This window comes from Coregonus clupeaformis, unplaced genomic scaffold (assembly GCF_020615455.1).
Source record: "Coregonus clupeaformis isolate EN_2021a unplaced genomic scaffold, ASM2061545v1 scaf0667, whole genome shotgun sequence".
NCBI lineage: Eukaryota > Metazoa > Chordata > Actinopteri > Salmoniformes > Salmonidae > Coregonus > Coregonus clupeaformis.
This window is the reverse complement of record NW_025534122.1, coordinates 61,640-88,052: the sequence shown is the minus strand read 5'-3', so window position 1 is coordinate 88,052 and position 26,413 is coordinate 61,640. Positions and strand designations below refer to the sequence as shown.

General features: G+C 44.4%; 1 protein-coding gene across 2 annotated transcripts in view; it reads left to right on the top strand.

Moving 5' to 3' along the window:
* Positions 1–26,413, top strand: part of LOC121531577 (anoctamin-5-like) — a 59,239-nt gene that overhangs the window by 12,351 nt on the left and 20,475 nt on the right. The window contains exon 1 of one of the 2 annotated variants that reach the window (XM_041836853.2): positions 21,101–21,428. The exons of the other annotated variant lie outside the window; for it this stretch is intronic. Within the exon in view, the coding sequence (XP_041692787.1) occupies positions 21,417–21,428 (12 nt within the window). The 5' untranslated portion in view covers positions 21,101–21,416. Of the gene's footprint in view, positions 1–21,100; positions 21,429–26,413 lie in introns of those variants that run through there. 2 annotated transcript variants of the gene reach the window in all.

Here is a 26,413-nt window from a genome sequence, read left to right as displayed (position 1 = left end):
ACACCCCACCCCTTTAACCACACCAGCCCTTTAAACACCCCAACCCTTTAAACATCCCACCCCATTAAACACCCCACCCCTTTAACCACACCAACCCTTTAAACATCCCACCCCTTTAAACACCCCAACCCTTTAAACATCCCACTCCTTTAAACACCCCACCCCTTTAACCACACCAACCCTTTAAACATCCCACCCCTTTAAACACCCCACCCCTTTAACTACACCAGGTTGTCCATAAGACCATGTGTGTGCGTGTGCGTGTACAGATGTAGGATCTTAATTTGAGCCAGCAGGAAAATGTGAATTATTATGTGGATTATAATTAATGGATATTTCAAAGTGGAAATTACAAACTTTAGAAGCCTTTTTAAAACACAAGTTTGCAACAAAATAATGATCAAATTAAGATCCTACATCTGTATGTATGTATGTGTGTGTGAGGGGTGTGATCTACCCCTCCCCTCTCCTCTCCTCTCCTCTCCTCTCCTCTCCTCTCCTCTCCCTCTCCTCTCCTCTCCCTCCTCTCCTCTCCTCCCTCCCTCCCTCCCTCCTCCTCTCCTCTCCTCTCCCTCTCCTCTCCTCTCCTCTCCTCTCCTCTCCTCCTCTCCCTCTCCTCTCCTCTCCTCTCCTCTCCCTGAACGTGGACAGAGCCTTAAATGCATGTCCACTGTAACGGGGCTGACAGAGGCAAGAGGCAGCAGAGACACTGCTGCAGGTCACACTGCCCTGGGTGTCGGTGTGTGTGTGTGTGTGTGTGTGTTTGTGTGTGCGTGTGTTTGTTTTTCCGTTTCGATAGATTAATAAAGTTGTATTGTTTGTTTAGTGTCATTTTTAGAGTCTTTACACAAACCTGCAGCTGTTGGTTAACCACCTAATCATCTCTGTGTGTGTATGAGTCTATGTATGCTTGTGTGTGTGCTGTAATTGTTGTCAGTGTGTGCTGGAGCATCAAGTGGTTATTTTGTGTTAGCCACGTATTGGAGTGTACAATAATGTGTTCTTACTTAATCCCCTTGGTAGGACAGAAGGCCATAGAGTAGCTGAGGGAGGGTGCTTGTCTTGTCTATGTTAAGTGGCCAGACTTGGTGGGAGTACGGTGTTGTTGTGTGTGAAATGATGGTGTCAGTGGCAGAGAGTTCTCTTCCTGGTACTGGTCTGTGTGGCTGGCCTGATTCTCTACTCCTCATCATGGATTTCAAAGCATCAACTGAAGGAACTTTCCACCATTGTTAAAGGAGAAGTTTACCCAAAATCCAGAAACTCCCAAGTGATTCCATACATTGAAACGAGTTCAGTGGCGTTGGCCCTCTCCCGCTCTGACTGGTGACGTTGCTGGATGCAGACCTCGCTCTGCTCTGTTGCCAGTGAATTCATGATTCAGAAATCCGCAATGTGTGGACAAATGCGTTGTTTTATTGAAAGCGTGCGGCCGAATGAGCTATTTTAGTCAAAGTACTATCGGTTTTGAGTCAGGAAATTTGAACTTTTCCACCTAAAACATTTCAGATTATTTTGTCTCATTATTTTATGTAGCCGACTGCCACGGCAGCAGAGATGGGTAACGACTGGGCGCTCTCGGGGGAATCCCTGCTACGTAGAAACTGCACGTTATGCCCTTATTACAGATGCAAGTTTTTTTTCGGGCGGAGAAGTGAAGACAGCGTTACACATCAGTTGTTCAAAGTAAACAACAACCTACAAATATATCTGATGACGAAAATACTCGCGAGTGAAAAAGGAAACTAATGGAGGGGCGCCGAATTTGGGGGTTGTACCGTATTTACAGTATTTCAGCCTTTGGATGAAGAATTGAGGCAAATTGAGCTTCAGATGGCCGGCACCGAATCCGCAGCAGTAGCTGGATCGCAGCCCCAACCCATCCCTGGTTCAACACAGACTGGTGCTGCAGCTATGTTAATTGCACTCCAATGCTGCAAATGACGAATGTTTGTGCTGCAGAGAATTTGAATACGTGACTACAATTCAACAGAGAATTTGAATACATAACTACAATTCAACAGAGAATTTGAGTACATGACTACAATTCAACAGAGAATTTGAATACGTGACTACAATTCTAACAGAAACGGAGGAACATAATGGTGATGAGGAGCAGTTAGTTTGTGTCACACCCTGGCTCTGGGACTCTATATGTTGAGCCAGGGTGTGTTCTTTCTATGTGTTATATTTCTATGTTGGGAGTTCTAGTTGTGTTTATTTCTATGTTGGCCTGAGTGACTCCCAATCAGAGGCAACAAGTGTCAGCTGTGGCTGGTTGTCTCTGATTGGGAGCCATATTTAAACTGTCTGTTTTTCCCTTTGTGTTGGTGGGTTCTTGTTCCGTGTTGGTCTATGTTACTTAGGACGTTACGAGTCGTTTGTTGTTTTGTTCATTGTCAGTATTTATCACTGTAGATAAATAAACATGTTCGTTCATCACGCTGCGCCTTGGTCTATTCCGTACGACGATCGTGACAGTTTGCTTTTGTGACCTCTGGGATTTTGCCTCCCACATAAACTCTGGTGTCCTGGAAACATCTTTCCGTATTTGAGACACACCCTTGTTGCACCTGGGCCAAATGGACAGTTATCTAATGAGTAAGTAGCTAAACTTCACTATACTGAATGATCGCTTATCATAAACCTCAATGAGGGGACCGTTAGTGGGTTTATGTTTTCACCTTAGCCCAAAACACTATAAAGCCTACGTTTAATTTTACACAATGTTTTTAGGATATTCTATTCTGCAATGAGAGGTGACACAATATCTATTGTCTCTCAACCCCCCCCCCGTCTCTCAAGTGACTAGGCATCAGGATAGATAATAATAAGGTATTTGAGGTAGATATGTACATGAAGGCAGGGTAAAGTGACTAGGCATCAGGATAGATCATAATAAGGTATTTGAGGTAGATATGTACATGAAGGCAGGGTAAAGTGACTAGGCATCAGGATAGATAATAATAAGGTATTTGAGGTAGATATGTACATGAAGGCAGGGTAAAGTGACTAGGCATCAGGATAGATAATAATAAGGTATTTGAGGTAGATATGGACATGAAGGCAGGGTAAAGTGACTAGGCATCAGGATAGATAATAATAAGAGTAAAATAAAGAACAGCATATGATGAGTTTGAAAGTGTGTGTGTGTGTGTGTGTGTGTGTGTGTGTGTGTGTGTGTGTGTTTAACTATCCTTGTGGGTACCAGAAGTCCTCACAAGGATAGTAAAACAAGGAACATTCAGACAGTGGGGACATCTTGCCGGTCCCCACGAGGAAAAATGCTATTTTAGGCTTAGGGGTTAGGTTTAGGTTACAATTAGGGTTAGAATTAAGGTTGGGGTTATGGTTAGGGTTAGGGGTTATGGTTAGGGTTAGGGGTTAGGGTTTAGGGGTTATGGTTATGGGTTAGGGGTTATGGTTAGGGTTTAGGGTTAGGGGTTAGGGGTTAGGGTTTAGGGTTAGGGTTAGGGGTTATGGTTAGGTTTAGGGTTAGGGGTTAGGGTTTAGGGTTAGGGGTTATGGTTAGGTTTAGGTTTAGGTTTAGGGTTAGGGTTAGGGGTAGGGTTAGGGGTTATGGTTAGGTTTAGGGTTAGGTTAAGGGTTAAGGTTGAGGTTAGGGTTACATTTAGGGTTAGGGTGTTAGGGAAAATAGGATTTTGGATGGGAACCAATTATTTGTTCCCCAAAAGGATAGCAATACAAAACTGTGTCTGTATGTGTGTGTGGTGTGTGTGGCATCGGTGTGCGTGTGTGTGTGTGTGTATGTAGCGCATGTGAATATGTGTAGGTTTGTGTGAGAGTGCCAGTGTAGTGTGTGTGAGTGAGTGTGTGAGTGAGATTGTGAGTGAGTGTATGTAGTGTAAACTGTATATAGTGATGTCTGTATGTGACGATATATTGTGACGCCATTTTTCTTATACTCCATTTGTCTTACGTCAGATAGTGCGTCGACTGTTAGAATGACATAGATGCTCGTAGCTGTCGTAAAACAACGGTCCAACCCTGGCTTCCTTCCTTCTCCTGATCTCCACTGGGACTTTTAGTGACCAGCAGCAATCCTATGGGGAATCTAGGAGATAAGGATTTTATTTTGTTAGCATATATACTGTTAAAATAGTACGCTTGGGGACGGTATTGTGTGCACGTTCTGCAAAGCGTGTTCTGCTGTGGACCGTAGGCATGGAAACAATGAGATATGAACTCGTGTGTTCCTCATTAAAAAGTAAAAACAGTTGTTTTGTTCTCACCTGTAATTATACAGTCAGGGTTGGCTGGGTCAGGGTTGGATGGGTTAGGATGCAATAACATAGTGAGGTAAATGAGTTCTCACACACACACACACACACACACACACACACACACACAGACACACAGACACACACACACACAGACACACACACACACACACACGTACACACACACACACATACACACACACACACACACACACACATACACACAACGGAACCTCTTTCATCTGGAACATCCCAGCGAAAGTAGTAAAAGCCGTATATAACCCTATGGTAGCCATATATTACCCCCTATGGTAGCCATATAATACCATATATTAGACCCTATGGTAGCCATATAATACCATATATTACCCCTATGGTAGCCATATAATACCATATATTACCCTATGGTAGCCATATAAACCATATATTACCCCTATGGTAGCCATATAATACCATATATTACCCCCTATGGTAGCCATATAATACCATATATTACCCCCTATGGTAGCCATATAATACCATATATTACCCTATGGTAGCCATATAATACCATATATTACCCTATGGTAGCCATATAATACCATATATTACCCTATGGTAGCCATATAATACCATATATTACCCTATGGTAGCCATATAAAACCATATATTACCCCCTATGGTAGCCATATAATACCATATATTACCCCCTATGGTAGCCATATAATACCATATATTACCCCCTATGGTAGCCATATAATACCATATATTACCCTATGGTAGCCATATAATACCATATATTACCCTATGGTAGCCATATATTACCCCCTATGGTAGCCATATAATACCATATATTACCATGTGGTAGCCATATAATACCCCCTATGTTAGCCATATATTAGCCCCTATGGTAGCCATATAATACCATATATTACCCTATGGTAGCCATATAATACCATATTTACCCAATGGTAGCCATATATTACCCTATGGTAGCCATATATTACCCTATGGTAGCCATATATGACCCTATGGTAGCCATATATGACCCTATGGTAGCCATATAATACCATATATTACCCAATGGTAGCCATATATTACCCTATGGTAGCAGTATATAACCCTATGGTAGCCATATATTACCCTATGGTAGCCATATATTACCCTATGGTAGCCATATATTACCCTATGGTAGCAGTATATTACCCTTTGGTAATACCCCACCAGACATGCCACCAGGGGTCTTTTCACAGTCCCCAAATCCAGAACAAATTCAAGAAAGCGTACAGTATTATGTAGAGCCATTATTGCATGGAACTCCGTTCCATCTCATATTGCTCAAATAAACAGCAAACCTGGTTTCAAAAAACAGATAAAGCAACACCTCTCCCCTATTTGACCTATATAGTTTGTGTGTATGTATTGATATGTAGGCTACATGTGACTTTAAAAAAAAAATGTATGTAGTTCTGTCCTTGAGCTGTTCTTGTCTATTAATGTTCTGAATTGTGTCATGTTTCATGTTTTGTGTGGACCCCAGGAAAAGTAGCTGCTGCTTTTGCAACAGCTAATGGGGATCCTAATAAAATACCAAATACCAAATAATAGTATGTGATGGGTGGTGCCTGGTAAGGTCAGGAGGCTATTTTGCCAGGCAGTCCTAGCACAGCCACAATGGTTAATAGATGGGTATAGACAGCCTAGCCATGCCTCTGTATTGGGTGTACCTGTGTGTGTGTGTGTGTGTGTGTGTGTGTGTGTGTGTGTGTGTGTGTGTGTGTGTGTGTGTGTGTGTGTGTGTGTGTGTCCTATCCTCATGACCCTGTCCTATCCTCGTGACCTTGTCCTATCCTCGTGACCCTGTCCTATCCTCGTGACCCTGTCCTATCCTCGTGACCCTGTCCTATCCTCGTGACCCTGTCCTATCCTCGTGACCCTGTCCTATCCTCGTGACCCTGTCCTATCCTCGTGACCCTGTCCTATCCTCGTGACCCTGTCCTATCCTCGTGACCCTGTCCTATCCTCGTGACCCTGTCCTATCCTCGTGACCCTGTCCTATCCTCGTGACCCTGTCCTATCCTCGTGACCCTGTCCTATCCTCGTGACCCTGTCCTATCCTCGTGACCCTGTCCTATCCTCGTGACCCTGTCCTAGCTGTTATTGGTAGAGAGATTTGGAACGCTCGTTCTTATTGGTCTATTAACAAATGTACCGCCTGGTGATGTCACAGCTTTTCAAACAGCTCTTACACTAAAAGGGCATTATCATCATTTTCACAGTATTGTTCCAACCTCACAGTGTGGAAATATATACAACACACAGGGAAAGCACGTTTCTGACTGCACTGGGCCTTTAATGGTATCTGCCTTTAAGTGATAAAGTCTTAAAATACCATAGAAAGGGTTGTATAAAGTTGTGAAAATGTGATATTTCACTTCTTCCATCGAGCAGTATGATTCTCTTATAGCTAATACAGTCTTAGAAAAAAAAAGAGCTATCTAGAACCTAAAATGGTTCTTCGGCTGTCCCCATAGGAGAAGCCTTTGAAGAACCCTTTTCAGTTCCAGGTAGAATCCTTTGGGATCCAGGTAGAACCATTTTGGGTTACATGTAGAACCCTTTTCACAGAGGGTTCTACATGGAACCCAAAATAGTTCTACCTAGAACCAAAAAGGGTTCTACTTGGAACCAAAAAGGGTTCTCCTATGGGGACAACCTTACAACCCTTTTTTGGAACCCTTCTTTCTACGAATGTGTGTGATCCAGTGGTTTCACTCATCTTTACAGGGAGCTAACATTACACCATCATCTCATCAGAGGGAAAATTACATGTCCTAACTGCTTTGAAGAAAAGAGAGAACTGCCTTTTACCGTAATTCCTTACTAACCCGGTTTACCCTTCCCTGGTGCCCGAATTAGCTCTTCTAAACAACTATCTGAGCTACCCCCTAGAACAACCCAGAGACCCATGGCAGGGAGGCCCGGCCCATGTTATCCATGGCACCATGTAATCCATGGCAGGGAGGCAGCTGGGAGGCTGCTGTCTTTGAGACCAAGACGTCGTTAGTGACAGCAGCTCTCTCTCATTTCCTGTAATTATAGATTACACATATGGAATCCCTATGTATGTTCTGTACACGGCAACCCTCCTCTCCTCAGTCAGGGCGTGCTGACATAGACCCATGGTCTAAATCTGAATTAAGGAGGATATAGAACATGGTGAAGCCTATATACAGTATAATATATGTAGAACATGGTGAAGGAGGAGGAGGAAATAAAGGAAGTTGTCAGTGTCTGGAGGTGGAGCGTTAAACCTCTGGTCCCAGTTTGCTCCCTAACCCCTCCCCTCTGCCCTAACCCCTCCCCTCTGCCCTAACCCCTCCCCTCGGCCCTTCCCCTCAACCCTAACCCTTCCCCTCGGCCCTAACCCTTCCCCTCAACCCTAACCCTTCCCTTCAGCCCTAACCCTTCCCCTCGACCCTAACCCTTCCCCTCGGCCCTAACCCTTCCCCTCTGCCCTAACCCTTCCCCTCAACCCTAACCCTAACCCTTCCCCTCTGCCCTAACCCTTCCCCTCTGCCCTAACCCTTCCCATCGGCCCTAACCCCTTCCCTCGGCCCTAACCCTTCCCTTCAGCCCTAACCCTTCCCCTTTAGCCCTAACCCTTCCCCTTAGCCCTAACCCTTCCCTTCAGCCCTAACCCTTCCCCTTCAGCCCTAACCCTTCCCCTCAGCCCTAACCCTTCCCTTCAGCCCTAACCCTTCCCCTCGGCCCTAACCCTTCCCCTCGGCCCTAACCCTTCCCCTCGGCCCTAACCCTTCCCCTCGGCCCTAACCCTTCCCCTCGGCCCTAACCCTTCCCCTCGGCCCTAACCCTTCCCTCGGCCCCTAACCCTTCCCTCGGCCCTAACCCTTCCCTCGGCCCTAACCCTTCCCTCATTCTTCGCCCCTAACCCTTCCTTCGGCCCTAACCCTTCCCTCGGCCCTAACCCTTTCCCTCTTTCCTTGCCCTAACCCTTCCCCTCGGCCCTAACCCTTCCCATCCCTTTCTTCGCCCTCTTCCCTTCGCCCTAACCCTTCCCCTCGGCCCTAACCCTTCCCTTCGGCCCTAACCCTTCCCCTCGGCCCTAACCCTTCCCCTCGGCCCTAACCCTTCCCTTCGGCCCTAACCCTTCCCCTCGGCCCTAACCCTTCCCCTTCAGCCCTAACCCTTCCCTTCAGCCCTAACCCTTCCCTTCAGCCCTAACCCTTCCTTCGGCCCTTAACCCTTTCCCTTCCGCTCCTAACCCTTCCCTTCAGCCCCTAACCCTTCCTTCCTTCAGCCCTAACCCTTCCCTTCAGCCCTAACCCTTCCCTCAGCCCTAACCCTTCCCCAGCCCCTAACCCTTCCCCTCAGCCCTAACCCTTCCCTTCAGCCCTAACCCTTCCTTCAGCCCTAACCCTTCCTTTCGCCCTAACCCTTCCCTTCAGCCCTAACCCTTCCCTCAGCCCTAACCCTTCCCTTCAGCCCTAACCCTTCCCTTCAGCCCCTAACCCTTCCCTTCGGCCCTAACCCTTCCCTTCAGCCCTAACCCTTCCCCTTTCAGCCCCTAACCCTTCCTTCAGCCCTAACCCTTCCCTTCGGCCCTAACCCTTCCCCTCAGCCCTAACCCTTCCTTCCTCTGCCCCTAACCCTTCCCTCAGCCTCCTAACCCTAACTCCCCTCTGCCCTAACCTCTTCCCCTCAGCCTAACCCTTCCCTCGGCCCTAACCCCTTCCCTTCAGCCCTAACCCTTCCCTTCAGCCCCTAACCCTTCCCTTTAGCCCTAACCCTTCCCTTCAGCCCTAACCCCTTCCCTCAGCCCTAACCCTTCCCTTCAGCCCTAACCCTTCCCTCAGCCCCTAACCCTTCCCTCAGCCCTAACCCTTCCCTCGGCCCTAACCTCTTCCCCTCGCCCCTAACCCTTCCCTCGGCCCTAACCCTTCCCCTCGGCCCTAACCCTTCCCTCGGCCCTAACCCTTCCCTCGGCCCTAACCCTTCCCTCGGCCCTAACCCTTCCTTTCGGCCCTAACCCTTCCCCTCGGCCCTAACCCTTCCTCTCCCTAACCCTTCCCTTTCTTAACTTCCTCGCAATCTTCCCTTCCCCTCGGCCCTAACCCTTCCTCTTCCTTCCCTGACCCTTCCCTTCGGCCCTAACCTCTTCCCTCGGCCCTAACCCTTCCCCTCGGCCCTAACCCTTCCCTTCGGCCCTAACCCTTCCCCTCAGCCCTAACCCTTCCCCTCAGCCCTAACCCTTCCCTTCGGCCCTAACCCTTCCCTTCGGCCCTAACCCTTCCCTTCAGCCCTAACCCTTCCCTTCAGCCCTAACCCTTCCCTTCAGCCCTAACCCTTCCCTTCGGCCCTAACCCTTCCCTTCAGCCCTAACCCTTCCCTTCAGCCCTAACCCTTCCCTTCAGCCCTAACCCTTCCCCTCGGCCCTAACCCTTCCCCTCAGCCCTAACCTTCAGCCCTAACCCTTCCCCTCAGCCCTAACCCTTCCCCTCAGCCCTAACCCTTCCCTTCAGCCCTAACCCTTCCCTTCAGCCCTAACCCTTCCCTTCGGCCCTAACCCTTCCCTTCAGCCCTAACCCTTCCCTTCGGCCCTAACCCTTCCCCTCAGCCCTAACCCTTCCCCTCAGCCCTAACCTTCAGCCCTAACCCTTCCCTTCAGCCCTAACCCTTCCCTTCGGCCCTAACCCTTCCCTTCAGCCCTAACCCTTCCCTTCGGCCCTAACCCTTCCCTTCAGCCCTAACCCTTCCCTTCAGCCCTAACCCTTCCCCTCGGCCCTAACCCTTCCCTTCAGCCCTAACCCTTCCCTTCAGCCCCAACCCTTCCCTTCAGCCCTAACCCTTCCCCTCAGCCCTAACCTTCAGCCCTAACCCTTCCCCTCGGCCCTAACCCTTCCCTTCAGCCCTAACCCTTCCCCTCGGCCCTAACCCTTCCCCTCAGCCCTAACCTTCAGCCCTAACCCTTCCCCTCAGCCCTAACCCTTCCCCTCAGCCCTAACCCTTCCCCTCAGCCCTAACCCTTCCCCTCAGCCCTAACCCTTCCCTTCAGCCCTAACCCTTCCCTTCAGCCCTAACCCGTCCATGTTTGTAGATATGAAGTGTCTGAGCTCGAGCTTCTACACTCCTAGAAAATGGGTTCCAAAAAGGTTATGCGACTGTTCCCATAGGAGAACCCTTTTTGGTTCCAGGTAGGGCTGTTTCGGTGACCATATTACCGCTACAGGCAGTCATGAGTCATGACCGCAGGAGAATTCTACATGACTGTTAAGTCACGGTAATCTCCTCTTATGCACTCTGTACATGCATTAGTAGTAGCCTACCCAACTCGCTAAATGATCATCAGGTCGCTAATGGCCTGGTACTCAAGGCTCTATCGTCCCCCTAACCACTCTGATTCAAAAGGCACTCGCACATCTGAGCTATCTTTGTTGCAGGTGCACGGACGTCTTTTTTTGGTGCAGTTCCGGACCGGCCTCGAATTTCCACATCCACGGACATTGGTTTTTGGTCCGGACAAGGACGAAATCTGAACTAATCATAGACGTCTGGTTCAGATTTTGTTCTGTCTGGACCAGCCTTGATTTGGCCCAAATATAGACGTCTATAAATTACTTATTTTCAACTTTCATTCAGAAGCAATAATGAGCCTGAAAACATCTGGAAAATACGTATTTTCAACAAGGTAAAATACTTATTTTCAACATCAGGAAAATAAGTATTTTCAATTTTCATTCAGAACTGAAAATGAACCTGATTTCAACGTCTGGAAAATACGTATTTTTCAATATCCGGAAAATACGTATTTTTCAATGACCGGAAAAGATGCCTTTTCAATGTCCTGGAAAACATGTATTTCAAACATACGGAAAATACCTTTTCACCTTTCATTCAGAATCTAAATTTAACCTAACTTCAACATCTGGAAAATACGTATTTTAGAAATCTTTTGAGTGTAATTGTTCTTACTGACTATTCTAGTTTTGTCGGGGGCAAAAAATGTTGGTCTCGCCTGTGGCGGCAGAACGGCAATGACCGGCCCTGGGGTAGCTGCAGGAACAGGGTTGGAGAGCCCATGGCATACAGAGTACTGGGTAGCTGCAGGAACAGGGTTGGAGAGCCCATGGCATACAGAGTACTGGGTAGCTGGAGGAACAGGGTTGGAGAGCCCATGGCATACAGAGTTCTGGGTAGCTGGAGGAACAGGGTTGGAGAGCCCATGGCATACAGAGTTCTGGGTAGCTGCAGGAACAGGGTTGGAGAGCCCATGGCATACAGAGTACTGGGTAGCTGGAGGAACAGGGTTGGAGAGCCCATGGCATACAGAGTACTGGGTAGCTGGAGGAACAGGGTTGGAGAGCCCATGGCATACAGAGGACTGGGTAGCTGGAGGAACAGGGTTGGAGAGCCCATGGCATACAGAGTACTGGGTAGCTGGAGGAACAGGGTTGGAGAGCCCATGGCATACAGAGTACTGGGTAGCTGGAGGAACAGGGGTTGGAGAGCCCATGGCATACAGAGTACTGGGTAGCTACAGGAACAGGGTTGGAGAGCCCATGGCATACAGAGTACTGGGTAGCTGGAGGAACAGGGTTGGAGAGCCCATGGCATACAGAGTACTGGGTAGCTGGGGGAACAGGGTTGGAGAGCCCATGGCATACAGAGTACTGGGTAGCTGGAGGAACAGGGTTGGAGAGCCCATGGCATACAGAGTACTGGGTAGCTGGAGGAACAGGGTTGGAGAGCCCATGGCATACAGAGTACTGGGTAGCTGGAGGAACAGGGTTGGAGAGCCCATGGCATACAGAGTACTGGGAGGAATATCACCTGTGGCGCAGCGAAATTACCGGAGTAGCCTACCTGACATTAGTGAAAAATGTACCGGCGGGAAAGTGGCCTTCATTCGCTATTCCAGTACATACGGATGACGTGTCTTTTCTTATCCATTTGATAATTGGCCATTCTAAATCAACACTAATTTTACATATTAGTAAAGACAAGTTTAAATTGAGGATAGTCTGATGGGTGAAAATATGATCACTTGATGAGAGAACAGCGTGTGCAGCCTGAGGCAAGGAACAGAGCTTTTTTTTGTGACTTTCTCAAATCATCAATAGCCTAAAGTGGCATCATTCAGCCCATAGATCTTTGGATTTCTAAGATTTGTATCATTTACGACTAAAGTTGCCAAATAACTCTAAATCTGCGGGCACTTCTAATGTAAATCTATGGCAGCACCCAAGAGGCTTGAATTTCCGAGCCCTCTCGTAGATTTTGCGGTGACGTAGTGTCCCTATGAGTGACAGAACACTGAGCCAATCACGGCGCAACTATAGAACATTACCAAACCCTACGCTGCGTATTTTCCGCTGGCTGCCCCACCACCACAGAAAGCACTGAGCTAGGCTGAAACACCTGCATTTTGGAGCTGCCTTACTCAAGAAAGCAAAAAAGAGACCAAGTTTGTATTAACAAAAAAAAATTAAAAAAATTACATTGTTTGCAAACTGATATGTGACACGTATTAATGCCAAAATAACATGCAAAACAGGCATGCCCCACCTGCCCTGAATGACGGGTCGCCACTGAAATCATATAATAGAAAATAATGGGAAGGGACTCATGTTCTGTTCTTCTGAAATACATGTTCTTCATATCATAATGTTTCTTTAGACCTGACTGAAATAAATAATGAATTTATTGTGATGGTGTATATTCAATTGATTTATTATACTTTTTTGAATGTAGAAGTTCCAAAGGCGTGCATCAGAGGCTTGTATGAGTGGAGCCTGGAGATGCTAAACAGGTTTATGTTAATTAACAGTCAATTACCGTGAGACTGGCAGACTTTTGCATGACAATAACCGGCTGACAAAGTTTCATGACTGTAGGGAGCCCTGCCACAGCCCTAGTTCCAGGTAGAACCCTTTTGGTTCCAGGTAGAACCCTTTTGGTTCCAGGTAGAACCCTTTTGGTTCCAGGTAGAACCCTTTTGGGATCCATTTGGGATCCATATAGAACCCTGACACATGGCCCAGTCAATTACAGAAACACGTGTCTGGTTGTTATCATTCCCCCTGACAAACATGTGTCTGGTGTTATCATTCCCCCTGACAAACATGTGTCTGGTGTTATCATTCCCCCTGACAAACATGTGTCTGGTGTTATCATTCCCCCTGACAAACATGTGTCTGGTTGTTATCATTCCCCCTGACAAACATGTCTGGTTGTTATCATTCCCCCTGACAAACATGTGTCTGGTGTTATCATTCCCCCTGACAAACATGTGTCTGGTTGTTATCATTCCCCCTGACAAACATGTCTGGTGTTATCATTCCCCCTGACAAACATGTGTCTGGTGTTATCATTCCCCCTGACAAACATGTGTCTGGTGTTATCATTCCCCCTGACAAACATGTGTCTGGTGTTATCATTCCCCCTGACAAACATGTGTCTGGTTGTTATCATTCCCCCTGACAAACATGTGTCTGGTTGGTATCATTCCCCCTGACAAACATGTGTCTGGTTGGTATCATTCCCCCTGACAAACACGTGTCTGGTTGTTATCATTCCCCCTGACAAACATGTGTCTGGTTGTTATCATTCCCCCTGACAAACATGTGTCTGGTTGTTATCATTCCCCCTGACAAACATGGGTCTGGTGTTATCATTCCCCCTGACAAACATGTGTCTGGTTGTTATCATTCCCCCTGACAAACATGTGTCTGGTGTTATCATTCCCCCTGACAAACATGGGTCTGGTGTTATCATTCCCCCTGACAAACATGTGTCTGGTGTTATCATTCCCCCTGACAAACATGTGTCTGGTGTTATCATTCCCCCTGACAAACATGTGTCTCGTTGTTATCATGCTCTGTACTTTGTTCTCCAGTGTTGTTTTCAGGTCTTAAGTCTTAAGGTTTATTTTTTATTTTTTATTTATTTATTTTTCTGGGGGGATGGATCAGCTTAATATTGCAGATAGATTGTATCTTCTATCAATGTAATTGTCTGCATCACTTCCAATCCCCCATGTTTTTTTTATTTTTTATATATATATATTCCCCTTTATTACTTTTCAACCCCACCATCCTTTCCCTACTTGGAGTAAATTAGTGAACAACAACGCCCAGGCCTCTACTTCCGGTCTATAATTACTATCTACACCTTATGGACAGAGTTAATTTTACAATAATTCTATATCCATATATATATATATATATATATTTATTTTTTTGCTCCTGAACTTCTTCTACTCTCAACCTCTCCGATCATTTTCATGATGTCCATCCGGTTTGCTTCTAAATGCCATATCTTTCTAACTGTGCTCTTTCCCAAAAGCTCCCAACATACAACCTATATACTTATTATGGACACAGTATGCTTACATTATTAGCTATCTTTGTTATTATTTGTTGTTATTTGTTATTAGTCCCATCCTTCAACTCTATTCAATACCTCCCATCTATCTCTTAACACCATCCATATAGGATTTCTATTTGCCATATATATTTCAACCATACTGTGATGTTTTACAAAAGTTCTGAACCTTTCTATTCTCATTGCTTCTACAGATTGTGAATTAAAAATAAACATTTTTGCTAAAAGTATTATTATATTATTGATTGATTGACTATGACTTTTCAGATCACCCAGTAATGCTATCTGCAAGGTTAGTTCCAGGTAAATATTGCAATCCTTTAGCCATTCCTGGACCTGTGTCCAAAAACAAGCTACAAATGGACAGAACCAAAACAAATGATCTAATGATTCTATCTCTTCACAGCAAAATCTGCAGAGCTGGGAAGATTGTATCCCCCCATATAAATAACATTCTATTGGTAGCAAGAATTTTATATAATAATTTAAATTGAAAGATTCTAATTTTTGAATCCGGTGTCGTTTTGCGTGTCAGTTCATAAACACTATGCCATGGGATTGGTACGTCAAAGATCTCTTCCCAACTATTTTGCAATCTATATGGGACGGCTGTCAATCCTTTGGTCCTTAAGTGAAACTGATATACTTTTTTATTTATCACAGTTTTCCTTAACCAATTATGTTCTTTAATGCAAGGCCGACAGACAAGTTCCTTACTTTCTCCCCCTTCAACTTTCCTCTTCCACTTTTGCGGTAAGGCTGCAATTATTTGGTTGTAATTTTGGGTAGAGCAGACATTTCCATATGTTTTTGTTAGCTGCATGTGCGACATAACTCCACCAGTCCTACCGATGATATCATTTACGAAGATTATACCTTTTTTAAACATTCTGTCAAAAAATAAAGGTTTTTTGTCAATTAGTATATTTGAATTTAACCACAATATTTGTTGCATTATTTGTTCTGTCGTTTCTGGAGGATTAAATTGAAATTGCAACCAACTTTCTATGGCTTGTTTTAGAAATAGTGACATTTGGGAGATTATTTCCTTTTCAAATAACTGAAAGTGAGAGATTGTAATCTGAATAAAGGGAAAAAGGCCTTTCTTGAACAGTGGGTGAGACAATCTTACTAATTTGCTTGAGAACCAGTTCGGATTTAAGTATAACTTTTGGATGACTGAAGATTTTAGTGATAGGTCTAATGCTTTAATATTTAATAATTTCTGTCCTCCGAATTCATATTCATTATATAAATATGCTCTTTTAATTTTGTCTGGCTTGCCGTTCCAAATAAAATTGAATATTTTTTTCTCATATATTTTAAAAAACTGTTTGCTAGGCGTAGGCAAGACCATAAGCAAATAGGTAAACTGGGATAATACTAAAGAGTTAATCAGGGTGATTTTTCCACAAATTGACAGGTATTTTCCTTTCCATGGTAGTAAGATCTTATCTATTTTTGCTAACTTTCTATTAAAATTTATTGAAGTGAGATCATTTATTTCCTTTGGGATATGTATTCCGAGTATATCCACATCACCATCAGACCATTTTATTGGTAAACTACATGGTAATGTAAAAATTGTATTTTTTTGTGATCCAATACGTAATATAGTACATTTGTCATAATTTGGTTTTAATCCAGAGAGGTTAGAAAATGTATCTAGATCCTCTATGAGGCTGTGGAGGGATTCTAGTTGTGGATCTAAAAGAAAACATGAATCATCTGCGTACAATGACACCTTTGTTTTTAAGCCCTGTATTTCTAATCCCCTGATATTATTATTGGATCTGATTTTAATAGCTAACATCTCGATGGCCACAATAAATAGATATGCCGATAGTGGACAACCTTGTTTCACTCCTCTTGATAGTTTAAAACTTTCTGAGAAATAGCCATTATTTACTATTTTACACCTAGGGTTACTATACATGATTTTGACCCATTTTATAAGAGATTCTCCAAAATTGAAATGCTCCAGGCATTTATATATAAATTCCAGTCGAACTTTATCAAATGCCTTTTCGAAGTCTGCTATGAATAGCAGGCCTGGTTTCCCATATTTTCCATAGTGTTCTATTGTTTCCAATACTTGCCTTATATTATCTCCAATGTATCTTCCATGTAAAAAACCTGTCTGATTAGAATGAATAATATCCGACAATACCTTTTTAATTCTATGCGCTATACATTTTGCTAGGATTTTTGCATCACAACACTGAAGTGTAAGGGGCCTCCAATTTTGTAAATGGACTGGATCTTTATATTTTACACTTGTATCCTGTTTCAGTAATAATGAGATCAGACCTTCTTCTTGAGTGTCAGATAATCTACCATTTACATAGGAGTGGTTAAAACATGCTAATAACGGTCCTCTTAGTATATCAAAAAAGGTTTGGTATACCTCGATTGGTATGCCATCCAACCCTGGAGTTTTCCCCGACTTAAAGTCTTTAATTGCATCCAGAAGTTCCTCCTCTGTAATTTCACCTTCACATGAGTCTTTCTGTGTGGCTGTTAATTTGACATTATCAATAGAAAAAAAATCTCTACAATTAGCTTCAGTTAGAGGAGATGGAGGCGACTGAAAAGAAAACATATGCTTAAAATACTTTGTTTCTTCCTTCAAAATATCATTAGGTGAATTATGGGTGACTCCGTCAATTGTAACTAGTTTCATTAAGTTCTTTTTGGTAGCATTCCTATGTTGAAGATTAAAAAAGAATTTTGTGCATTTTTCCCCATATTCCATCCAGTTTGCTTTATTTTTTATAATATATTACACTTGATCTTTCTTGAATAAGTTTTTCCATTTCTTTTTGTTTTTCCTCTAATTTATTCTGAGCCTCTATGTTACAGTTTTTATTGCCATCTATCTGTTCTGTTAGACTTTCTATTTCCTTTCTTAGTATAAACTCTTTTGACCTAAATTGCTTTTGTTTTCGAGATGAGTACTGAATTGCATGGCCTCTAAAGGCACATTTAAAGGTGTCCCATACAATAAGGGGATTCGCTGTACCTATGTTATGTTGGAAAAAGTCAGTTATAAATTCCTTTGTTCTAATTATAAATAAATTATCATCTAATAGGCTTTGATTAAATTTCCAATATCCTCGCCCACGTGGAAATTCAGTCAGAGTAATGTATATGCCTATTATATGATGGTCCGACCGCATTCTGTCCCCTATCAACACTTATTTTTACTTTTGGTGCCAACGAGAATGAGATAAGAAAGAAGTCAAGACGACTAGCTTGATTCAGTCTCCGCCATGTATATCTCACTAGATCAGCATATTTAAGCCTCCATATATCTACTAGTTCTAATGTATCCATGACATTCACAATTTCCTTAAGAGCATGTGGGTGATTGTTTGTGGTGTGATTTCCTTTTCGGTCCATTGAGCTATTTAAAACAGTATTATAATCCCCCACCATAATAATATTGTCTTGAGTTGCTTGCAGGCTTGATAATTTATTATATATATTGTCAAAGAATTGTGGATCATCATTATTTGGTCCGTAGAGGTTAATGAGCCATATCTGTTTATGGTCCAATACCATATTTAAAATAATCCATCTACCTTGCGTATCTATTTGGACAATTTGCACATTTGGATCGAAATTACTATTAATTAATATCATCACCCCTTTTGAATTTCTTTGCCCATGGGAGAAGTATATTTCCCCCCCCCATTCTTTTTTCCACGCTACTTCATCTCGAATTGTTGAATGAGTTTCCTGTATACAATAGATATTATATTCCTTCTCTTTGAGCCATGTAAATATTGTTCTTCTTTTGTTATTATCAGCTAAGCCATTACAATTATAACTGGCTATACTTATTTCACCATACACCATAATGAGATACAAGTTTCAAGTCTATTTATCATTATATATGTTTGTAAATTTATCAATAAAAAATAGCGTAATGATTGAGTGTCCATATAGCTGTACCGTGATATTTGCATTTGCTACGGAGTAACCCTTCAATTGTTCTCCACTAATTCCCCCGCTAAAGCCCCTCCCCATCCCAAGTTGAGCCGTCATCCCAGTGATCAGCATCCCACCCACGTCCCTCCGTATCCCTAAGGCCCCGAGAGGCCAGGACCCATCCATCGATAACAGCACACAGTGCCACCCACAAAACAGAAGCAGGTTAACCGCCAAAAGCATTTCCAATGCTTTTACCTCTATATATATATATCTATATAACTATTATTATTATTTTTATTATGCATATCCTATTTTCCATCATTATCAATTAATATGCGTAATAATGTTGGCAGTTCACGCATAGGATTCTAACATATAACCAGGATTGCCATTGTATTACATTTAATTCATTGACAAGCAATTATTATCCTAGCAAATAATTTCCCGCGGTCCATCCCATACCCCCAACATCCCCACCCCCCACAACAGATGCCAGACCAGCACACACGCACATACTCACATACTCCAACACACTCAACCCCCCTCCTCCACAATCCACCATAAAATCCGATACTCAACGGCTGTTATATCCCAGAGCCCAACTCGAGAAATAACTTGATCTCACGAGTGCACATACAGTTAAAGCTGATTGAGAAAGCATGCAGATTGAGCAGAAATTGATAACAATGTGAGATTTGATTAATCTACTTAATCTATGTCAAGTCCTAGGTGATGGAGATCAGATCCACCCTCTTCACCTGAGACACAAACACTCTGATCCCCTGTTGTAACCATTTTCCCAAGCATCTCCATGCGGTCAGACCTTTGATTGTTTTGTGCCACCTGGGCCACAATGATAAACCCCCTCTCTGATTGTCCGAGTGTGACCCCCTCCCCATGGGTTACTGCAGCCAGTGTTGCCAGCACTGCCACTACCTGGGTGGGGGTACCCCACCGGAATCCCCACCGGCTAGGTAAAAGGTCGTCAAGGTTCTCATTAGCAGCTTTGAGAATTTCCTTGTATATTTTGCTCTCCCATCAGGGGGCTCTGGCTTTGTAGGACCAACCCTGCCAGGCAGGCTCAGAATCTTGAGGGGGCGGTGCTGCTCTAGTAGGTCTCTGACCGCATTTATCTTTCTGTTTAGGCTGCATATAGGCAACTCACAGCAGGGCCATAAAACAGATGGGGACTTCTCTTTGGTGTATGGGTCGCTCAGGTGGGTGTCCAGGTTATAGGGTTAGGGATCTTTCCATCATGATAGGACAATGAATAATTAGATTAGATGTATACTATATTTAAAAATGTATATCCCTCATCTACACAAAATTGAAAGCTCTCTCTCTCACTACCCCTGTTCATAGACCCCCTGTCGGCTCTGGGATATGCAACCATTTCCCCTCTCACTCACTTAACGCCGTACCTTTTCAAATACAAAAATGCACACCACATGGTTGACTGCGGAAGAAATGGGCCGAGCGTGCAAACGCACCCGCATCCACATCTGCTGCAAGGGGGAAAGGACGCCAGAGAGAAGTCTTAAGGTTGTTGGTATTGATTTGGTTGAACAATGAGTAGCCAAAAGTGTTGTGTTCATTGTGTACTTTAGTATCAGATACAGGCTCCTTGAATAGCTTAGTCAGCAACATGTGTCTCTGAATGCTGTCAGACGTGGGTCAGTCCCTCTAGAATATTTAGCAGTGCTCGACCTGATTCAGTGGCATCCTGTTGGGACCGTCTGCTTTCTATCATCAGGGGCAATGCATTTGTCACGCCTCTGTCCTCTCACTGTTCTCCATTCTGCACATTAAGATGCTCCCTTGCGTTTTAGCTACATCCTGCCCCTGTTGTGACATCACTTCCCGGTGTTGTGAGGTCACTTCCCCCTCTGATGCTGAAACAAAGAGCTGTTATTGGTCGAGTTCCACCCCGACTTGGATGCGCAGGTGTTGCATTGCATCAACCAATGATTGCGTGCCACGTCATCGACTGCGCAGTCTGGCATCAGATTGCTACAACATATGATGTGGTTTTCTGAAATGTTAAACACCTATCCAGGCGTTGTAAGATCTGACATGTGTCTACAATGTAGTTGGGCAGGAAATCGACCATTACATTAGTGGGTTACTGGCAGACAGGAGGATCTGCTGCTGATATGATGACGTCATCTAGGAGCCTCCTCTGTCTCTCGGTCTCTCCCCCCTCTCTCCTCTGTCTCTCTGTCTCTCTGTCTCTCTCTCTCCTGTCTCCCTCTCCCTCTCCTCCCTCTCTCTCTCCCCCCCTCTCTCCTCTGTCTCTCTGTCTCTCCTCTGTCTCTCTGTCTCTCTGTCTCTCTCCCTCCTCTCTCTCTCTCTCTCTCTCTCTCTCTCTCGCTCTCGCTCTCTCTTTGTCTCTCTCTCTCCCCTCTCTCTCTCCTTTAGCTGGCTCTCTCCCTCCTCTGCTCTCTCTCCCCCTCCTCTCTCTCTCCCTCATTCTCTCTCTCTCCTCTGCTCTCTCTCCCCCTCCTCTCTCTCTCTCCCTCCCTCCTCTCTCTCTCCCCCTCCTCTCTCTCCTCCCTCTTTCCTCTGGATGTCTGAGCGAGTGTGGGCTTGTCCTGGGATGCAACTGGACTGGATGAAGCCCCTCTCCCCATTTGTGAATGACGGAGTAAAAAGAGAGAGGAATTAAGTGAGTTAGGGGGCTCGTCCGTCCGTGCACCCAGGGAAGAAGCAACCACTCTGGCTGTGTAAAAGGCCGTGCTCTGGCTGTGTAAAAGGCCGTGCTCTGGCTGTGCTCTGGCTGTGCTGCCTTTCAGCTGATGCAGACATAGCGGGAGTCACAGCTGATGCTTCGCAGACATTCTATCCGGAGAGAGGGTCATGGAAGAGGAGGTAAAGTGCTCTTCTATTCTCACGCCCTCCGCCTTTTATAGCTACTGTACAAACAGGACAGGCAGAACAATGTGTTTGTGAGAGGTATAGAGTGTGGGGACTGCTAGGCCTATAGTGCTTGTTGCGATCATTCTACTGCAGCTAGTCCTGTCTAGTTTTTTTATGTTGTGATAATTCTACTGCAGCTAGTCCTGTCTAGTTTTTTAGGGGTAGAGAGTACAGCGAGTGGGACTGGATCTACTGTGTTGGGGGGATTACTAGGCTAATTCTACGAGCAGCTACGGCCCAGACAGCTAAAGTAGAAATGTCAGCAAGGCCGGTTCTAGAATATGCAGTTAGTTATTTATAGGTATATGAACAGCTGTAGCAGCATTGAAAGGGAACAGGCCTCTTTCTCAACATGGCTTCCTGTGTATGTGTGTGTGTCAGAGCAGGGGAAAATGCAGTGTTTTTTTTCTATGTGGGCAAGACGTTACAAGGGGCTGCAGTGTTTGGTAAATGGTAAACATAGCTGGGGGGGAGGGGGGGAGGGGGAGTACCCAAAGTAAGAGTCCCAGTCATGTATACAGTATACACTTAATTGGAAGAGCTGCAGGCAGAAGTTTATAAACATGACTGGCCGGCCATTGCGGGGGTTCACTTACCCCATGACAGAGTTCCAAAAACTGCTCCAGATTCTAAATAAGAAAATAAATTGGACATGCTGTAGAGATCAAATCAAACGTCACTTATCACATGCTTCGTAAACAACGGGTGTGGACTAAAACTGACAGTCTGCACTTTAACCTCACAGTCAATGTATCATTTCAAGTGCTGGAGTACAGAGCCAAAACAGCGAAAACAGTGTCACTGTCCCAATACAAAAAAGGGTCAATACAGATCATCCGGGTTGCTATTGGTTAACTATGTAGCAGTCTTATGGCTTGGGGGTAGAAGCTGTTCAGGGTCCTGTTGGTTCCAGACTTGGTGCATAGCTACCGCTTGGGTGGCTGATGTCTTTGACCATTTTCTAGCCCTTATTCTGACACCGCCTGGTATAGAGGTCCTGGATGGCAGGGAGCCTCGGCCCCAGTGATGTACAGGGCCGTACGCACTACCCTCTGTAGCGCCTTGCGGTCGGATGCCAATCAGTTGCCATACCAAGCGGTGATGCAGCCAGTCAAAATGCTCTCGATGGTGCAGCTGTAGGACTTTTGTAGGATCTGAGGACCCATGGCAAATCTTTTCAGCCTCCAGAGGGGGAAGAGGTATTGTCGTGCCCTATTCACGACTGTGTTGGTGTGTTTGGACCATGATAGGTCCTTAGTGATGTGGACACTGAGGAACTCGAGGCTTTCGACCCACTCCACTGCAGCGCTGTCGATGTGAATGGGGGCGTGCTCGGCACTCCGTTTCCTGTAGTCCACAATCAGCTCTTTTGTCTTGCTGACGTTGAGGGAGAGGTTGTTGTCCTGGCACCCCATGGCCAGGTCTCTGACCTCCTCCCTACAGGCCGTCTCATCGTTGTCGGTGATCAGGCCTACCACCATCGTGTTGTCGGCGAACCTAAGAGGGTGTTGGAGTCATGCGCAGCCACTCAGTCGTGGGTGAACAGGGAGTACAGGATGGGGACTAAGCACTCACCCCTGCTTGAAACATGTAGGCAAGGCCAGCCTGGTCTCCGATCTATTTGTGATGTCTATCTGGCAAGACAGCACAAACAGCTCTGGGACCAGGCTGGATTTACAAAAAGTTACTGCATGTTCCAATATAGACATTAGCATAGGCCTACCATGCCGAGTACCTTGCTTCATTCTGAGGGATACGCTAGCTAGAAACAGAAACAGTGCGTCAGTAGCAAAGCCAGCCAGTCATCTGGACTCAGTCACCAGGAACATCTCTGTTTGTTGTTGTTGTCCTCTTTTACTGTTCAGCAGTCAGTCTTGTTTTGGTGAATCTGAATGTAGATCTCTCTCCGGTTACCTGTGGCCTCCCTGGTTCTGACATAACGATAGCTTATTGGGACTATACGGCTATATTCTGAGATAATTGGCTTTAAAGATCCGAACCCTCATTGGTTTGAATGGTTTCAGCTATTTTTATCTTGTATTATTTTGAACTTAACAACATGAATTGGGGTGTTTAGAGTACTATATAGGTAGATAACATGGAACAGAACAAGGCTATGTCAATAACTCAAATTTGATAAAAATGCAGATAGAATCCAATAGTCCCAAACTCTCGATTAATCGCAGTCATTGTTTAGTAAGCTGATTGCTGATTCGCTGACAGAGAAGCACAGTAAATCACAAGAGTCATAAGACACCGGATACCTTACAGCATCGGAAATACTTATAGGCCAGCATCTCAGAGTAGGCCTGCTGATCTAGGATCATGAATGAGATTACAGATTACAGTACAGGGGAGTCCTGTTGTCATGGGCTTTCAAACACAACCCGCTGGGCACAAACTGGTTAAATCAATGTTGTTTGAACATAAATTTGTCAACGTATTGTGACGTGGAATCTATGTGGAAACTACATTGGATTTGCAAAAAGTAATCAACTGTTGTTTTGAGGGTGAAATTTCAACCACAGTATTATGCCATCAGGGGAACCAAATTTCAACATAGACAAACCTTGTATAAAATATGTTGAATTTGTACGTTTAAAACAACGTCAGATCTGCAACGTTATATCCACTATCAGAAAAAGAAACTGTAGGCTGGGCAGCACCTCCTATTGGAGAATTGAACACTTTTTCAGTTCTGCCCACACATTTTCTATAGAATTGAGGTCAGGGCTTTGTGATGGCCACTCCAATACCTTGACTTTGTTGTCCTTAAGCCATTTTGCCACAACTTTGGAAGTATGCTTGGGGTCATTGTCCATTTGGAAGACCCATTTGCGATCAAGCTTTCACTTCCTGACTGATGTCTTGAGATGTTGCTTCAATATATCCACATAATTTTCCTTCCTCATGATGCCATCTATTTTGTGAAGTGCACCCGTCCCTCCTGCAGCAAAGCACCCCCACAGCATGATGCTGCCACCTCCGTGCTTCACGGTTGGGATGGTGTTCTTCGGCTTGCAAGGTCCCCCCCTTTTTCCTCCAAACATAACGATGGTCATTATGGCCAAACAGTTATATTTTTGTTTCATCAGACCAGAGGACATTTCTCCAAAAAGTACGATCTTTGTCCCCATGTGCAGTTGCAAACCGTAGTCTGGCTTTTTTATGGCGGTTTTGGAGCAGTGGCTTCTTCCTTGCTCAGCGGCCTTTCAGGTTATGTTGATATAGGACTCGTTTTACTGTGGATATAGATACTTTTGTACCTGTTTCCTCCAGCATCTTCACAAGGTCCTTTGCTGTTGTTCTGGGATTGATTTGCACTTTTCACACCAAAGTATGTTCATCTCTTTGAGACAGAACGCATCTCCTTCCTGAGTGGTATGACGACTGCGTGGTCCCATGGTGTTTATACTTGTGTACTATTATTTGTACAGATGAACGTGGTACCTTCAGGCATTTGGAAATTGCTCACAAGGATGAACCAGACTTGTGGAGGTCTACAATTATTTTTCTGAGGTCTTGGCTGATTTCTTTTGATTTTCCCATGATGTCAAGCAAAGAGGCACTGAGTTACATCTACAGGTACACCTCCAATTGACTCAAAATATGTCAATTCGCCTATCAGAAGCTTCTAAACCCATGACATAATTTTCTGGAATTTTCAAAGCTGTTTAAAAGCACAGTCAATTTAGTGTATGTAAACTTCTGACCCACTGGAATTGTGATACAGTGAATTATAAGTAAAATAATCTGTCTGTAAACAATTGTTGGAAAAATTACTTACATGCACCAAGTAGATGTCCTTAACCGACTTGCCAAAACTATAGTTTGTTAACAAGAAATGTGTAACAAAAAAAACGATCACAGATAATTACAGAATATACTCTGATCTTAAGCGTACCCAGGAAATTGCCCATATCCATTGCGATACTCGTTTTGTCCGACGACTCGGCACAACCCTAGCAGTGATAGACATTTGGCTGACAACTAAACCAACAATCAGACGTTGTTTTTCCATTGGAATTTGGTTGTGTTTTTAGATGGTTGAAAGCATAGTGATAAAACATTGGAAATTCAACTAACTTTTGGCTGTCTTTTTGAGTGGGTGAATATAGGTTGTAATCTCAACCAAATATTACCCAATTATCCACATTGAAATTATGTGGTGTGCCCAGTGGGAATGCTCTGTATGCCGAAGTCCTTGAGACTCAGACCAAGACCCAACCTCTAGTCAAGACCGAAGTCCTTGAGACCCAGATCAAGACCCAACCTCTCAGGACCTAACCTCTCGTGGACATACTACGTAAACAAATTCCGTACCATTTTATTTCTGGGTTAACTGAGATTACTTAAGACCCAAACTCAGTGTATTGAGATCATTACCAGACCATGACTCGGTGTATTGAGATCATTACCAGACCATGACTCAGTGTATTGAGATCATTACCAGACCATGACTCAGTGTATTGAGATCATGACCAGACCATGACTCAGTGTATTAAGATCATGACCAGACCATGACTCAGTGTATTAAGATAATGACCAGACCATGACTCAGTGTATTAAGATCATGACCAGACCATGACTCAGTGTATTAAGATAATGACCAGACCATGACTCAGTGTATTAAGATAATGACCAGACCATGACTCAGTGTATTAAGATAATGACCAGACCATGACTCAGTGTATTAAGATAATGACCAGACCATGACTCAGTGTATTAACATCATTACCAGACCATGACTCAGTGTATTAAGATAATGACCAGACCATGACTCAGTGTATTAACATCATTACCAGACCATGACTCAGTGTATTAAGATAATGACCAGACCATGACTCAGTGTATTAACATCATTACCAGACCATGGCCAGTTCTAATGTGGATAAAACAAGATCCAGACCTCCTGATAAACTCAATGAAACTATGCT